The following is a 16,209-nucleotide window of genomic DNA, read 5'->3' as shown; positions in this document are numbered from 1 at the left end:
GCGCAGTGATGCTGTGTAAAGGGGTTGGAGCACTGGGGCCCCAAAAATTGTATCTCAGGGGCCACGGCTACATGCAGCTCTTGTCGTAGCTGGAGTAACTGACACACTGATCAAGGACGGTCACATTAAATGACAAGTGAGCTGCAAAACCTCTGGAGCAAGGCTGCGTTGCTGTGACTGGACTCCAGGCAGCTTGGTGTTGACACCTCACACAGCGCAGGACCCTTTGAGCAGCTCACTACAGTACCAGGCACCATGCCCAGTGACGGGGGGCAGACGCTGCAGAGCTGTCATGTTGGCGCTGCAACTCTGCCAGCACCATCATCATGTAAGACTATAGGGTCTCCATCATGTACAGCGCGGGACTGCACATAGTAACCTCCAGCCTCGTCCTGGTTATATCGGCCAGCAGCGTCATCATGCAAGACTGTAGGGCAGAGGTAGGCAACCTCCAGCTTATGTGAAACTACAACTCCCAGCATGCATACATACTTGCTCTGCTTTTCTGAGAGCTGTCATAGAAATGAATGGCGCATGTTTCACAACAGCTAGAGTGCTGAAGGTTGCTGATTAAACCTTCACTCCGGCCTCGTCCTGGTTATATTGGGCCAGTGCCTTTCACGTAAGACTGTCGGATGTCCATTATGTACAGCGCAGGACTGCACATGGTGACCTCCAGCCTCGGCCAGCAGAGTCATCACGTAAGACTAGGGCAGAGGTAGGCAACCTCCAGCATTCCAGCTATTGTAAAACTACAACTCTCAGCATGCATACTTGCTCTGCTCTTCTGAGAACTGTCATAGAAATGAATGGCACATGTTGGGAATTGTAGTTTCACAACAGCTAGAGTGCCGAAGCTTGCTGATCCCCGCTGTAGAGTCTCCATCATGTACAGCGCCTCGTCCTGTTTATATCAGCCAGCGGCGTCATCACGTAAGACTGTCGGATCTCCGTTATGTACAGCGCAGGACGGTTTATAGTGACCTCCAGCCTCGTCCTGTTTATATCAGCCAGCGGCGTCATCACGTAAGACTGTCGGGTCTCCGTTATGTACAGCGCAAGACGGCACATAGTGACCTCCAGCCTCGTCCTGTTTATATTGGGCCAGCGGCGTCATCATGTAAGACTTTAGGGTCTCCATCATGTACAGCGCAGGACGGCACATAGTGACCAACGGCCTCGTCCTGTGGGACACCCCACCCCCCACATCCTGCCTCTGTCGGGATCTGCAGAGGATGTTTGTGCCCCCCTCCCTTTCCTCAGTGACTGGAGAGCCGGCTCAGCATGTCTGCGGAAGGTGAGTCCTCGCTGATGTCCAGCACTGTATGGTTCTGTCCTTCTGACAACTGCTCCACTTTGTTAGCGCCATGCTCCGTGTGCACAATGCAATGTATGCCTTCCGTGGCCTTTCCCATGTACAGTAGGGTCACGTATGACAGCCCCGTCTGTATGTGTCACTTGTGTGACCCTGGTGTGTTGTGTGATGCAGACGAGACTTTGGCCCTTGAGAAGGCAGACAGTTTGGCACGAGGGGCAGCTCTGAAATGGGCCTCGGGTATTTTCTGTCGTCCTGACCAGCTGACGCACCTGGGCCAGTACCGGAGGCGTGAGACGCAGCGTAATAACTCCATACAGTCCCGGCTCAAGGTAAGTGTCTGCTATTTTCCCTCTTTGGATTCAGATTTTCCACTTGTTACTCTCTCCTGTTTCTGGTCCTGCCCGAATTTGACAGCCCTCGATCCTGCCTTGTCCCCCCCCCCCCCCCATATTGGAGGAGATGCTGCCTGACACCCCATAGATAAGACTGGTTGTTACCAGGTAACTTATCCACCAACATCGGAACACAGCAACGTTTCGACTTCAAGCTTGAAAAAGACTAAACGTCTAAACGTTGCTGTGTTCTGATGCTTGTCAGTGAATAGATTACCTGCGCTTTAATTGGAAGAGTACTGCAGATCTTTTGGATTCCTGTGTACTGGGATCTGACACTGCACACACCAGGTACCCTCAGAATAATTATGTGGTATTAAAAATTGGCTTTACCCACTGGTGGATTTGGAGCGCTGCTCATCGGTGAACTTTTTTCATAGCAGCCAGGCTGTCGGACCTGGATGACGGGCTCCTAGATGGTTGTCCTGAGTGTGCTGTGGATGGAGGATCTCTGGGCATGTGCTCCTTCTCCAACCCTTGCCACTTCTGAGAAGGGCTCCTTGGGTAGCCTGTGTCTCACTTTCCCAACAGAACTTGTGCCTAGTTTTATCTGAAGAACTGCAAAAATCGGGGTTGATCCTGCCATGAATTTGTGAACTTGGCTGGGGTGGTGTGTAACACCCAAAGAAAGGAGGTACCCCACAGCAAATGTCCCTAGTGCTGAAACCTGCATTGTGTGTGGGATGCTGAGTATCTCTTCATGTACAGTTGTACCCGTCCTCCTCAGGTAGAGCTGCCTCGGAGGCTCCATATATCTGCTTCTCAGGGCAGGGCCATAGAGATATGTCACAATTCATAGATAAGACCGAAGGATCCTGACTTGTCTTCATTGTGCTCCTAGTCTGCACTGCAGTCATACCTGGAAGGGGTGGACCATGGCTTATCACAGCTTCAAGGGGCACTCTCAGAGGTTCGCCATGTCCAGCAGGCCCTGGGTGAGGTGCAGGAAATTTGGCGGGAGGGTGAAGGGACCCTCGCCAAGCTAGAATCCATTCGGCAGCTGGTGATGGAGCATGTCCAGCTCTCTGTGGTCATACAAAGCCTGCCGTACATCTACGCTGGTAAGTGCATATCTACAACAAAATGGCCAGCATTTCTGGATTATGACCAGCCTCTGTGTCCCTGATAGTCACACTGATTGTGTCCTGTCTGGGCTGCACAGGTTCTTCTATAAGATGGCCACAGACATCTGTACAGTTAACCTTATCTCTTCCTGACCTCTGTCCACCTAGTGCCAAAGCTGATTGCTCAGACTCAAGATCTAATTAAGAACCAGCGTCTTCTAGAGGCCCACGTCAACCTCCGAGAACTAGAAGGCCTTAGAGATGATGTTTTGTACAGATTACAGAAGGTTGGTCCCTTGGTCAACTCCACTGATGATCAGCCCAACACAGAAGCAGTAGATTTGGTTCAGCAGTTTTTTTCGGGTGTTCAGGGTTTGAGCGAGGAGCTGGCTCATACACTTTCCTCCCTGGGCAGATCAGCATTAGGGGTAGCCCGCTCTGACCCTTCTCTTTTAGTCTCTGCTGTCCGTATCATTGAACGAGAAGAAATCCTGGATGTTGAAGAGTTCAGAGGTTCTGTGCAGCAGCCGTCCTGGAAGCCACCAGGACGACCCAAACACTGGAGAGAACTCTTCTTTCATGCTTTGGAAAAAGGCATGTGTGACCGACTAATAGAGCGAGAGCTGCCACTAGAAAATCTCAATGCAGCGTATCTGGCGAATCATTTAAAGGAACTTCAAGATCGAGTGGTGGAAGAACTTCATTCGGTGTGCTCAGTTCTGGTACCTTGTGTCCCGCCGCACTATGACCTGGCTCGAGCCATGGCCTTGATGTGCCACCATGGCATTGCTCGTCACCTTCGTGATCTCCTTAGCCATGACCTTCCTCATCCTGCCCTGTACCATGTTCTAAATTGGATGGCGACTGTTTACCCCAGGTAATTTCCTGCAGGTGGGTGCTTCTCATGGTCATGCCATGCATTCGGGGCAGTTTCCAGGTGGGGTCTGTGCACTGTGGGTGTTTTTATGATGAGGTATTTACCCTCCTTACTTCCCACAATATCTGTTTTCTTTTCCCCAGTGAGAATATGATGGGACACCATAACTTCTCATCGGAGATTGATGTTTCTGAACTTGGACCCCTCATCCCCTCAGAAATGTTGGAGGAACAGCTAAGGCGTTACACACGCAGCATGCGGGTGAGCCTTTCTTGTTGTCCATTTATACCAAGACCCCGGGAAGCTGAAAATGTGTCCTTAGTCCTGATGTTTGGATGATTTTCTGTAGATGGAGGGAGCAGCTCGCGCCTCCCCAGGAGCACGTCTCATCTCTTGACATCACCAGTAGATATCAATAGAATGCAACCAAAAAACTAGTTGTGTTGATCTGGCTCCTGGGATTTTTCCAGCCAGGCACCTGCTTAGGCACCACTGCACAGAGGACACGGTAGTGCACAACTACATAGGTGCTCAGTTTCACAGTTATGAGGCATGTGCCGAAGTCCTGGTACCCTTTTTGTTGAGGCTTGGCACTGTTTAGTGGCTTCATGTCTTCATTGTGTTCTTGTTTAGATCCTTTTCTTTTAGTTCAGAGAGGAGCTGTGGTTGTCAGCATTGTGTTCTCCATGTTGTTGTGATGTTCCAGGTCTGCATCAGCCAGTGGATACGCAAGGCATTAGACGTGGAGTTCTCAGACTGGCTGCGGGATCAGGAACCAGATAAGGAACAGGACGGCTTCTATCTGTCAACTTTCCAGCACATCGTTATGCAGGTGCGAAAATCTAGACCTTGGGCACAGCCCTGGCCACCATTCATGACTGGAGAAAACACGTAGAATCTAAATATCACAAGAGTAGAGAAACAGATCTAAATCTACATACTGTACAATATGGTGATCGGGGGCTCCCACTTACCACACGCAGAATATATGACTGAGCGACAAGGTACAGACCAAACAGAGCATGTACTATATGAAGGAGACACGGCCATGTAGTATGTGAACACAAACCAGGCCTGTGTACAATATGCACACATGCCCTCCACGATACCTACCCTCTGTACACATGCTGCAATTATACCACAGGTGTATAACATCCAGCCTCTAGCCATGCAGTCTACCATTACCACAGTGTATAACATCCAGCCTCTAGCCATGCAGTCTACCATTACCACAGTGTATAACATCCAGCCTCTAGCCGTGCAGTCTACCATTATCACAGTATATAACACCCAGCCTCTAGCCATGCAGTCTGCTATTACCACAGTGTATAACATCCAGCCTCTAGCTGTGCAATCTACCATTACCACAGTGTATAACATCCAGCCTCTAGCCATACAGTCTACCATTACCACAGGTGTATAACATCCAGCCTCTAGCCATGCAGTCTGCCATTACCACAGTGTATAACATCCAGCCCCCAGTCTTGCAGTCACCTTTACAGACTTTGGTGACAGAATGGCTCGTTGTAAAGAGCCCCTTGAATTCTAGCATGGTCCTGTATTAGGATGTCACCACTGCCACCAGTCACTTCCTGAAATGTTTTCCTTCCTAGATATTCCACCATTATCTGTGAATGGTGGTATTGTAAAGTGGAAGGAACCACAACAACTGAGCCATAAAGTGTAGACTACGTGAAGTTACAGAGCAGGGTCACCAAGTGCTGAGGAGCATAGAGTATAACCGTCACCAACGCTCTGCTGAGTCCAGACCTCCTCTGTTATTAACATCAGCACAAACCCTGTGCTGGGAGCTTCATGGCATCAGTGTCCATGGCCACTGCATGGCAGCCTTCCATCACCAAGCACAATGCCAGGCGTGGGATGGAGGGTGTAAAGCATGCTACCACTAGACTCTGGAGCAGTGGACATGGAAACATCTCAGCCCTATCCAACACCAGAATTGAGACTGCGAGCTGGGCCTTCTCCTCCAACATTAGGGTCTGACCTCACAAATGCTCTTCTGGATGAAGGGGCAAAAATTCCCACAGATACCCTCCAAAATCTTTTTAGAAAACCTTCTCAGAGGAACAAAGGAGGGACCTTCCCACAAGAGCAATGGGGGGACCAACTCCATATTGATGCCTATGGATGTAGAATGAGAGGTCACAGAAGCTTCTGGAGTGTGTAGGTGACCAGTATGTTTCTCCATAAGGTGTACGTATGTATTTTTTTTGGGGGGGGGGGGGGGGTGCAGCAGCAGCTCTCTATTGGGGTTTGGGTTTTTCAGATAAGATTTATAATATCTTGACCTTTTTCAGATTCCATTCTTCATGTTTTCTCATATTGGCCCGTAGTCTCCATTATACATCACATGTCATTTCGCTGTAGACCACTCTTCATACATGATGTATTGGGAACTTTGGCTCTTGGCGGGCCCTAGGAGGATGGGGGGGAATGTTTTCACAATGGCTGTCCGTAAAGACATGTTACTTGTGACAGATGCTGATGGAAAATGTGCAGCTGGCAGCAGCTCTGGGGGAGAGTCTGGAGAATCTGGTGAGGAACGCAATGGTCTTTGAGATGGACAACTGTCTGGTCTGGTAAGTGGTGGCATCCATGGCTGATAAGGAGCTGCTGTAGAGGCAGATCTGAGGCAGACTGTTTTGTTGTCTACAGGCTGCGAGAGGCACTGGTGAAATATGGCATCGAGCACATGAAGGACAGGACATATCCCACCCACTACTCACAATACCTGCTGGCCGTAATCAATGGATGCTGTGCCTTAAGGTATAAGGAAGAAGGAAACCACATGTACTGGGTGGAAGATTATACATGTATGGAGCGGGGGTCAGTTCATGGCACTGCTGGCTCTGCTACATGGCTGACACCTGCCTGGAGCGACCAGGATCAGCAATAAGTCAAATACCAGCCATTTAACCCCTCACTTGCTGTGGCCCAGTGGCGGCCATGGCATCTGTGTGGTCTGATAGAGGGTCTGGGCTCCCAGTGGTGCAGCCATGAGATGCTGAGCCACAGTCATGGCAGCCAGAGGCCTTGTGAAAGCCTAACCCTGTCATGTTAGGACTCCTATCACACAGATGAGTTGCGTTGTACAGTGCAAGCTGTTGTAGGTTCAAGTCTCTGAGGTGACCAAAAATAAAAGTAAAAGCAAAAATGCTCAAAAATTATTCGAAATTAAAAAAAAAATTAAAAGGGGAAAAAAAATGATAATTTGCATTGTCTGAACTATTACAATATCTGGTGGACAATGGGGGAATTGTGTTTTTTTTTTTTTTTTTTTCTTTTCTTATTTCACCCCTATAAAATAAATAGTTTTCTTTCTACAGTTTCACAATACATTCTATGGCATTAAATGGCGCCATTAAAAAATACTAATCGCCAACAATAACCAGGCCTGTGCACCGTGTGAGGCAATACAGTATCCTGTCCTAGACATAAACCGATATACAGAATGCGATAACACCAAGTCCCAAAAACAAGGAGTAAATGTCATGCCCTGCTCAGACGGTGTGCGGAGGTCTGTCAGATTGGCAGCACGTGTCTAACCTTTTGTTTGTTTTGGATCATGCTGGATCTGCCTTCCTTCAGGTGCTCTGGGTGGGGTCATTGGCTTAAATTGCCTTCAATCCCAGAGGGCCGTGCGGGTTATAGATTTCAGTCTGGCCTTGGATTCAAGGAAGGAAGGATTGTCTGTTCCAGCTCAGATAAGTTTGATTTCTGTTTGTGTTTGCGGTCTAGGCTATTTGTGTGTCTTCTGCCCCTTCTCCCCTTTCCCCATCTCAGGGATTCTAGGGTGTTTGCAGCCCAGGCACGAGGACACTTCATTCCTACCATCAAGGTCTGAATGTGGGCTTAGCAGCATAGGGAGAGAAGTCAGGGATGTGCTAGGAGGTGACCTGTCCCCAGCATCTAGCCTAGACACCTGTGTATTTGGTTGTCTGTGTATCGGAGTTCCTGTCCGCCGTGGCAGTAAAGGACCCTTAAAATACACAAATTTATTCCGTTCATTTAAAATAGACTCAGTCTCCGGGCTGAGGGTGAGCATAGGGTGTTTGCAGGGACATCTCCTTACCAAACTGTCTCCCCTCATCTCCTTATTGACCTCAGGCCTTGATTTATTTTCTTTTTTTTCGTATTTTGCTCATTTGTTCTCTATTATCTAATATATACTTACCTACGGTTTAGTGCTGCGTATACTTGTAGTAAGTCTCATCGAGTCTATTTTTAAATGAACGGAATAAATTTGTGTATTTTAGGGGTCCTTTACTCCTTGCTTTGGTAATACAGTGTCCTGCCTGCGCTAACCTCTCCTTCTGTCCTCAGCTCCACAATCTCACACTTGCAGCCAGAAGGGTCCGGGAGTCCTGCCTTCAGAAAAGTGGCACCCTGCTTACAGACATCACTGGAGAAGACGCAGAAGAAGGCCTGTCATCTTTTGCTGGATGACCTGCAGACCGAGCTACAGGTGATTTCCACCCCCCCCCCCCCCCCCCCCCCTCTGGTGACACCCTGGAAATGGCCACTGGAGATTATAAAGTACAGAATGATGACGAGTGTGAGGTGTCGGGCTGCGTGTGTCAGGCCACACAGTGTCTGTGTCACAGGGCGCCGACAAGGTGCTCCTTCTCCTCAGCTTCGCCGGCGCCCTGCGGTGAGATCGGAGCGAGGACACGCGATGCGTCCTCGTCTCCAGAGTAACAAGGGGCGGGGAGGACCCGGCCGCGCACATCTCTCCAGCGTGGCTGGCGTCCTCCGCTCCCATAGTAACAGGGCTGAGTCTGAGCACCGAGCTGAGCACTCGGCGCTCCGCTGGATGCAGGAGAGCGAGTCATGTGACGCTGGCCCTGTCACATGACTCCTACTCCTCACTATTTAACAGGCAACCTGCTGGCCACAGGTTGTCTGTGATTAAGGACCTTCACCTAGTGTATATTTCTGCGTGATTTCCTCTGGTTTAGGTATTGACTCCCGGCTCGTATATTGACTCGTCCTCTTCTTCTCCTTGTGTCTTGTGGTATCTCCTGGTATTGACTCCCGGCGATATAATGTGCCGCAATATGGTATTTCTGACTCTGCTTTCTGTCAGTTTGGGCCCACTACAAAATAGGGCCACTTTTAGTTTTCCTAGACCACTTTAAGTTCTAAGTCCACCCATGAGGGTGACGTCAGAGAAGATGAAGGGTGATGGTGAAAAGGCTTTGGGCTAATACCTGCAGGATGGCGTGAAGGTGCAGAGGCTACGCATTGACAGCTGTGGGGTGAAATGAAGGTGGAAATGCTGCAGAATGAAGATGATGAGTGATGGTGGAGAGGCTGTGGAGCACCTGAAGAGGGGCTCGGGGGTGAATTTCCCTTGACATGTGATGGAAAGTTCAGTGTTTCGGCTGGGTTAATTGAACATGGCTCCGCTCCACGAGATCAGCGATTTCTGTATTTTCTCTGCAGCCTCTATTCAGGGACATCCCCTCCCGGCCCTGGCTGACGGGCTCCAATAATGTGCATTTTATATGTGAAAAGATGGAAGATTACAGCCAGTATCTGAGCAAGGCCAGAGCCCCAGCATGCCAGGTGAGCAGACCTTCACTGAGCTCCGTCTGCAGATCCAGGTCATAAGGAGAGGACACATCACTGAGCTCAATCTGTAGATCCAGGTCACAGGGTGAGGACACATCACTGAGCTCCATCTGTAGATCCAGGTCACAGGGTGAGGACACATCACTGAGCTCCATCTGTAGATCCAGGTCACAGGGTGAGGACACATCACTGAGCTCCATCTGTAGATCCTGGTCACAGGGTGAGGACACATCACTGAGCTCCATCTGTAGATCCAGGTCACAGGGTGAGGACACATCACTGAGCTCCATCTGTAGATCCAGGTCACAGGGTGAGGACACATCACTGAGCTCCATCTATAGATCCAGGTCATAGGGAGAGGACACATGAATGAGCTCCATCTGTATATCCAGGTTATAGGGTGAGGACACATCACTGAGCTCCGTCTGCAGATCCAGGTCATAAGGAGAGGACACATCACTGAGCTCCATCTGCAGATCCAGGTCATAGGGTGAGGACACATCACTGAGCTCCGTCTGTAGATCCAGGTCACAGGGTGAGGACACATCACTGAGCTCCGTCTGTAGATCCAGGTCACAGGGTGAGGACACATCACTGAGCTCCGTCTGCAGATCCAGGTCACAGGGTGAGGACACATCACTGAGCTCCATCTGTAGATCCAGGTCATAGGGAGAGGACACATCACTGAGCTCCATCTGTAGATCCAGGTCACAGGGTGAGGACACATCACTGAGCTCCGTCTGCAGATCCAGGTCATAAGGAGAGGACACATCACTGAGCTCAATCTGTAGATCCAGGTCACAGGGTCAGGACACATCACTGAGCTCCGTCTGTAGATCCAGGTCACAGGGAGAGGACACATCACTGAGCTCCATCTGTAGATCCAGGTCATAGGGAGAGGACACATCACTGAGCTCCATCTGTAGATCCAGGTCACAGGGTGAGGACACATCACTGAGCTCCGTCTGTAGATCCAGGTCATAGGGAGAGGACACATCACTGAGCTCCGTCTGTAGATCCAGGTCATAGGGAGAGGACACATCACTGAGCTCCGTCTGTAGATCCAGGTCATAGGGTGAGGACACATCACTGAGCTCCGTCTGTAGATCCAGGTCATAGGGTGAGGACACATCACTGAGCGCCGTCTGTAGATCCAGGTCACAGGGTGAGGACACATCACTGAGCTCCGTTTGTAGATCCAGGTCACAGGGTGAGGGCACATCACTGAGCTCCGTCTGTAGATCCAGGTCATAGGGTGAGGACACATCACTGAGCGCCGTCTGTAGATCCAGGTCACAGGGTGAGGACACATCACTGAGCTCCGTTTGTAGATCCAGGTCACAGGGTGAGGGCACATCATTGAGCTCCATCTGTAGATCCAGGTTATAGGGTGAGGACACATGAATGAGCTCCATATGTATATCCAGGTTATAGGGAGAGGACACATCACTGAGCTCCGTCTGTAGATCCAGGTCATAGGGTGAGGACACATCACTGAGCGCCGTCTGTAGATCCAGGTCACAGGGTGAGGACACATCACTGAGCTCCGTTTGTAGATCCAGGTCACAGGGTGAGGGCACATCACTGAGCTCCATCTGTAGATCCAGGTTATAGGGTGAGGACACATGAATGAGCTCCATATGTATATCCAGGTTATAGGGAGAGGACACATCACTGAGCTCCGTCTGTAGATCCAGGTCATAGGGAGAGGACAAATCGCTGAGCTCCAATCGGTAGATCCATGTCATAGAGAGAGGGCACATCACTGAGCTTTGCTTGCTTGGAGGTGCCATCCATCTTGGCTGGTGTCCTTCTGGCACTGTCCTCACAGCAGTGTACACTGATTGTGTGCTGACCTCTAACCTGTCCTCTTAGTACCTGTTGGCGCAGACGGAGCGGATGGTGACAATAGAGTATGTACGCGCTCTGATGGACAGCAAGTTTGTATGCCGAAGCCCCGATGAGCGGCAGCAGGTGGCCCACAGGATGGCTCTGGACGCAGAGGAGCTGAGAACAGTGCTGCACACCATGGTGAGGTGATACATTGTGCAGATCCAGGGGGATGTAGTGTCATTTTGATATAACAGAAGTCTGATGGGAAAGATCGTGCCCACAGCAGGATGCCCTCCGTCATAATCTGCGGTGCACACAGGGGCTCAGTGGGGTGCAGATTGTGGGCATTCCTATTTATGCTGTAGAGATACAGTGAGGAACAGAAGTGTTTCAACACCCTGCGATTTTGCAAGTTCTCCCACTTAGAAATCATGGCGGGGTCTGACATTCACATTGTATAAAAAATAAAAAAAATATTTGTATTTGTAAAGAATGTCTTTGTCTTGCACGGCTGAACAGAAGTATCTGGACACCTGAGAAAATCAGTGTTAATATTTGGTCCAGACGCCTTTGTCTGCAGTTCCAGAGGTCAGACGTCTCCTGTAGTTCTTGACCAGGTTTGCACACACGGCAGCACAGGTTTTGGCCGACTCCTCCACACTGATCTCCTCTACATCCGTCAGGTTTCGGGGCTGTCGCTGATCAACACAAAGTTTCAGCTCCCTCCAAAGATGTTCTATTGGATTTAGGTCTGGAGACTGGCTAGGCCGCTCCAGAACCTTGATATGCTTCTTACGGAGCCGCTCCTTGGTTATCCTGGCTGTGTGCTTCGGGTCGTTGTCATGTTGGAAGACCCAGCCATGACCCATCTTCAATGCTCTGACTGAGGGAAGGAAGTTGTTGCTCAAAATCTCACAATAAATGGCCCCATTCATCCTCTCCTTAATACAGCGCAGTCGTCCTGTCCCCTTCGCAGAAAAGCACCCCCAAAGCATGATGTTACCCCCCCCCCCCCATGCTTCACAGTAGGGATGGTGTTCTTGGGATGCAACTCATCCTTCTTTTTCCTCCAAACACGATGACTGAAGTTTAGACCAAAAAGTTCTACTTTGGTCTCCTCTGACCACATGACTTTCTCCCCGGCCTCCCCTGGATCATCCAGATGGTCATTGGCAAACATCAGACGGGCCTGGACATGGGATGACTGGAGCAGGAGAACCTTCCGTGCAATGCATGATCTGAAACCATGACGGTGTAGTGTTCTACCGACAGTGACCTCTGAAGCTGTGGTCCCAGCTCTCCTCATGTCATTGACCAGCTCCTCCCTTGTAGTTCTGGGCTGATTCCTCACCTTTCTTATCATCAGTGATACCCCACGAGGTGAGCTCTTGCATGGAGCCCCAGTCCGAGGGAGACTGACAGTCGTCTTTAGCCTCTTCCATTTTCTAACAATTGCTCCAACAGTTGATCTATTTTCACCAAGCTGCTCGGCAATTGCCCCGCAGCCCTTTCCAGCCTTGTGGAGGTCCACAATATTGTCTCTGGTGTCTTTTGACCGCTCTTTTGGTCTTGCCCATGGTAGTAGTTGGCGTCTGACTGACTGTGGGGTGGACAGGGGTCTTTAAAGAGCTCAGACAGGTGCTACTAAGTTAGATGAATGAGTGGAGTAGAGGTGGACTTTTTAAAGGCGCAGTAACAGGTCTTTGAGAGACAGAATTCTTGCTGTTTCTCAGGTGTTCAGATACTTCTGCTCAGCAGCAACACAAAGACATTCTATACAAATCATACAATGTGATTTCCTGAATTATCATAATTATTTTTTTTTATTCTGTCTGTCAGAGTGGGAATGCACCTCCAATGTGAACTTCAGACCCCTCCATGATTTCTAAGTGGGAGAACTTGCAAAATCGCAGGGTGTTCAAATACTTCTGTTCCTCACTGTATAGGGAAGAACATATAACGAAGCAGGTACAGCAGGATGTAGTGTAATAAATAAATCAGATGTAGTGGTGGAGGAATATATTTTATAAGATGCATAATGTACAGGGTGAGTGGGATGTAGTGTATTATGCAGAGAAGGTGCACCGTAAGTGGGATGTAGTGTTTGGGGGGTACTATCTCTCCTTGGGGGGGGGGGGGGGAGACTTATAGGCCATACATCTCCTCTGGAATTCTCGGAAGAAAGGGAAGCAAATTGGCTCTTAACAAGCTCCGCCTTTGATGCCACCAGATGTACTCTCTGCTCTGCACTGATGAGGGGCAATCACCCCGAAACAGCTGTCTGCAGATGAGATGCTGGCTTACTTAATATCCGAGTCATGTCTCAAGGCCTATTTAACCTCCTAACAGTCACGTTACAATTGGGAAAAAAACTCCCAAAAATGTCACTTTTATTATAGATTTTTAATGTGTGCCTGCAATAAATCTTGTTGGCGCACAACTCAGGATGCACAATTGCATATTTAACCCCTTAGTGACATCATTAAGTATAGCCTTAAGGACCAATAATATTTCCCCCCTTTGTGTTCCAGCAGTTAATTTTTTCTTAATTTTTATTTTTTTACTTATCAGTATTAGTTGTAGTTTTTTTTAGGAGCCATTTTGGGGTATATATAGTGTATTGAATAACTTTTATTATTAGGGGGAAAGATAAAAAACAGCAATTTTTACATTATTTTGCGGAATTTATTCACAGCATTCACTGTGTGGTAAAAATAACATAATTGTGTTATGTGGGTCCATACAGTGATGATAATGTCACATTTTTATATATTTTTTACTATTTTTTTTCTTTCCTCCTGCAGGCTGTCAGCTCTGCAACTGCTCCCTCCTCCAGACTGATGGGGGGGGACGGGACGGGGGACTTTATCTGCTCATATCTCTGGTTTGGTACCAGCTAGAGGTATGAGCTCTGTATTGTTTGAAAATTTCCAAGTTTTCAGTCAGACAATACCAGAATGACAGCAATATCTTCAGTAGATGGGAAGATATCACTGATAGAAATCGGGATGCAGTAAATATAGCTGAAAGTGAAAATAAAAGCTGATTTTATCTGCAATTATTCCTGATTTTCTAACAGTGATATCTCCTCTGCTACTTGGACTAATGCTGTCATTTGGGTCTTTTATGAAAGCCTTGTATGACCAGTTGCATGCTTCTAGCTACTACCATTCATGAGATATCGCCAGCTAAGGCTACTTTCACACTAGCGTTCGTCGGTCCGCTCGTGAGCTCCGTTTGAAGGGGCTCACGAGCGGACCCGAACGCTTCCGTCCAGCCCTGATGCAGTCTGAATGGAGCGGATCCGCTCAGACTGCATCAGTCTGGCGGCGTTCAGCCTCCGCTCCGCTCGCCTCCGCACGGACAGGCGGACAGCTGAACGCTGCTTGCAGCGTTCGGGTGTCCGCCTGGCCGTGCGGAGGCGTGCGGATCCGTCCAGACTTACAATGTAAGTCAATGGGGACGGATCCGTTTGAAGATGCCACAATATGGCTCAATCTTCAGGCGGATCCGTCCCCCATTGACTTTACATTGAAAGTCTGGACGGATCCGTACGAGGCTATTTTCACACTTAGCTTTTATATGCCAAAATAATGCAGACGGATCCGTACTGAACGGAGCCTCCGTCTGCATTATTATGATCGGATCCGTTCAGAACGGATCCGATCGAACGCTAGTGTGAAAGTAGCCTAAAGCAGCCCTTTCCCCTCCACTTCTGCCAGAGCTCAGCTTGGGAAAAACAGTTAGGTGGTTAAAGGGTCGAACATTGACTACATCTGGCGGCATCAGAGACAGAACTTGGTAAGAGCTCATTTGCATCCCTTTCTTCCTGGGAGGTAGTGTAGTATATAGAGAAGGTGCAGAGTAAGTGGGATATAGTGTATTGTCCAGAGAAGGTGCAGCATGAGTGGGATGTAGTGTAGTATGCAAAGGAGGTGCAGCGTGAGTGGGATGTAGTGTAGCGGGCGGGCAGTCGTGGATGATGCGGGGCCATTTGGCCTGTGCCTTGTCGGATTGTGCTGGTCTTGATAGTCCTTTCTGCCATTGGTTGCAGGGTCTGGAGGAGTCGGCACTCTGTGTCCCCCTCATTCACTCCCTCCAGGAACTTTTTGCCCTAATGGACTCCTCACTGCTCAGTCTGGAGGTGTCAGGACTGATGACCGCGTTCCCTGACATAAGGTAAATGGGGTGATGCCGTTAATGAGAGGATGGGATTGGTGGAATGAACCGTAGATGGCGCCGCATGCTGGGGATCGGCGGAAGTCATGATGGTTCCTTTCTCTCTGCAGTGATGAACACGTGTTGGCGCTGCTGGATCTGCGGGGTGATTCGACCCGGGATCTTCGTCACACAGTCCTCAGCACTATGCACCGCCAGGCGCTGACTCTTCCAGACGACTACCGGCCCATCTTCATAAGTATCCCGGTCCCTGCCCGAGCGCCCCCGTTCTGCCTTCACCCGAGCTCCTGTGCCTGAGGTCCGGGGGATCTGGCTGATGCTGCCATGTGTATACGGCGCCCTCCTGTGGAAGCTTTTGTCCTGCCCCTGCAGACAGTCCTTACGGTGTCCCTTACATTGTGAACCTCCATGATAAAGCTGAAATAAATATTTTTTAGACCTCTGCTTATTGTCAGTGACTGAAGACTGGTCCCTAATTGCTATAGGTGACATCTGCTCCATTTCTCCTCAGATGGGGGCTGTGGATATGGTCTGCTCTACTTTCTTTGCATATTTGTGTGTGAACTCTGCTTTAGAAGAAAGCTCGTACGCAGCTGTTAAAGGGGTTGTCCCACAAAAAATATTCTATAGTTTTCAAACCAGCACCTGGATCTCAATACTTTTGTAATTGCAAGTAATTAAAAATATAGCATAGCCACAGAGTTATTCAATAAAATGTATCTGTATAGCACCACATGCAGTTTGTTCTTTTTCTCATTTTTTGACCTGCTCACTGAGAAGGCCGCACATGCTCAGTTAAATCCTTCAACTGCCTCCTGAGCTGTGATAGGAAGAGCATGGACACGCCTCCTGAGCTGTGATAGGAAGAGCATGGACACGCCTCCTGAGCTGTGATAGGAAGAGCATGGACACGCCTCCTGAGCTGTGATAGAAAGAGCATGGACACGCCTC

At 49.2% G+C, this 16,209-nt stretch overlaps 1 protein-coding gene across 2 annotated transcripts; it reads left to right on the top strand.

The window, feature by feature from the left end:
- Window positions 1-1,017: 1,017 nt before the first annotated feature.
- LOC122921037 (exocyst complex component 3-like protein) lies at window positions 1,018-15,700 on the top strand. 2 transcript variants are annotated; one of them, XM_044270918.1, is made up of 13 exons: window positions 1,018-1,297; window positions 1,490-1,647; window positions 2,552-2,771; window positions 2,943-3,651; window positions 3,795-3,912; window positions 4,358-4,483; window positions 6,151-6,251; window positions 6,328-6,438; window positions 7,996-8,137; window positions 9,118-9,240; window positions 11,122-11,277; window positions 15,134-15,258; window positions 15,369-15,700. In XM_044270918.1, the coding sequence occupies exons 1-13, from the start codon at window positions 1,285-1,287 to the stop codon at window positions 15,553-15,555; spliced, it is 2,289 nt and encodes a 762-aa protein (XP_044126853.1). In that variant the 5' UTR covers window positions 1,018-1,284; the 3' UTR covers window positions 15,556-15,700. The 2 variants fall into 2 exon arrangements, with proteins under 2 accessions (XP_044126853.1, XP_044126852.1); XM_044270917.1 differs by lacking the exon at window positions 1,018-1,297 and having other exon boundaries at window positions 1,304-1,647.
- Window positions 15,701-16,209: the final 509 nt, after the last annotated feature.

Source organism: Bufo gargarizans, chromosome 10 (genome assembly GCF_014858855.1).
Source record: "Bufo gargarizans isolate SCDJY-AF-19 chromosome 10, ASM1485885v1, whole genome shotgun sequence".
Taxonomy (NCBI): Eukaryota; Metazoa; Chordata; class Amphibia; order Anura; family Bufonidae; genus Bufo; species Bufo gargarizans.
The sequence above is the reverse complement of the archived record's forward strand: the minus strand, read 5'-3'. Positions and strand labels throughout refer to the sequence as shown.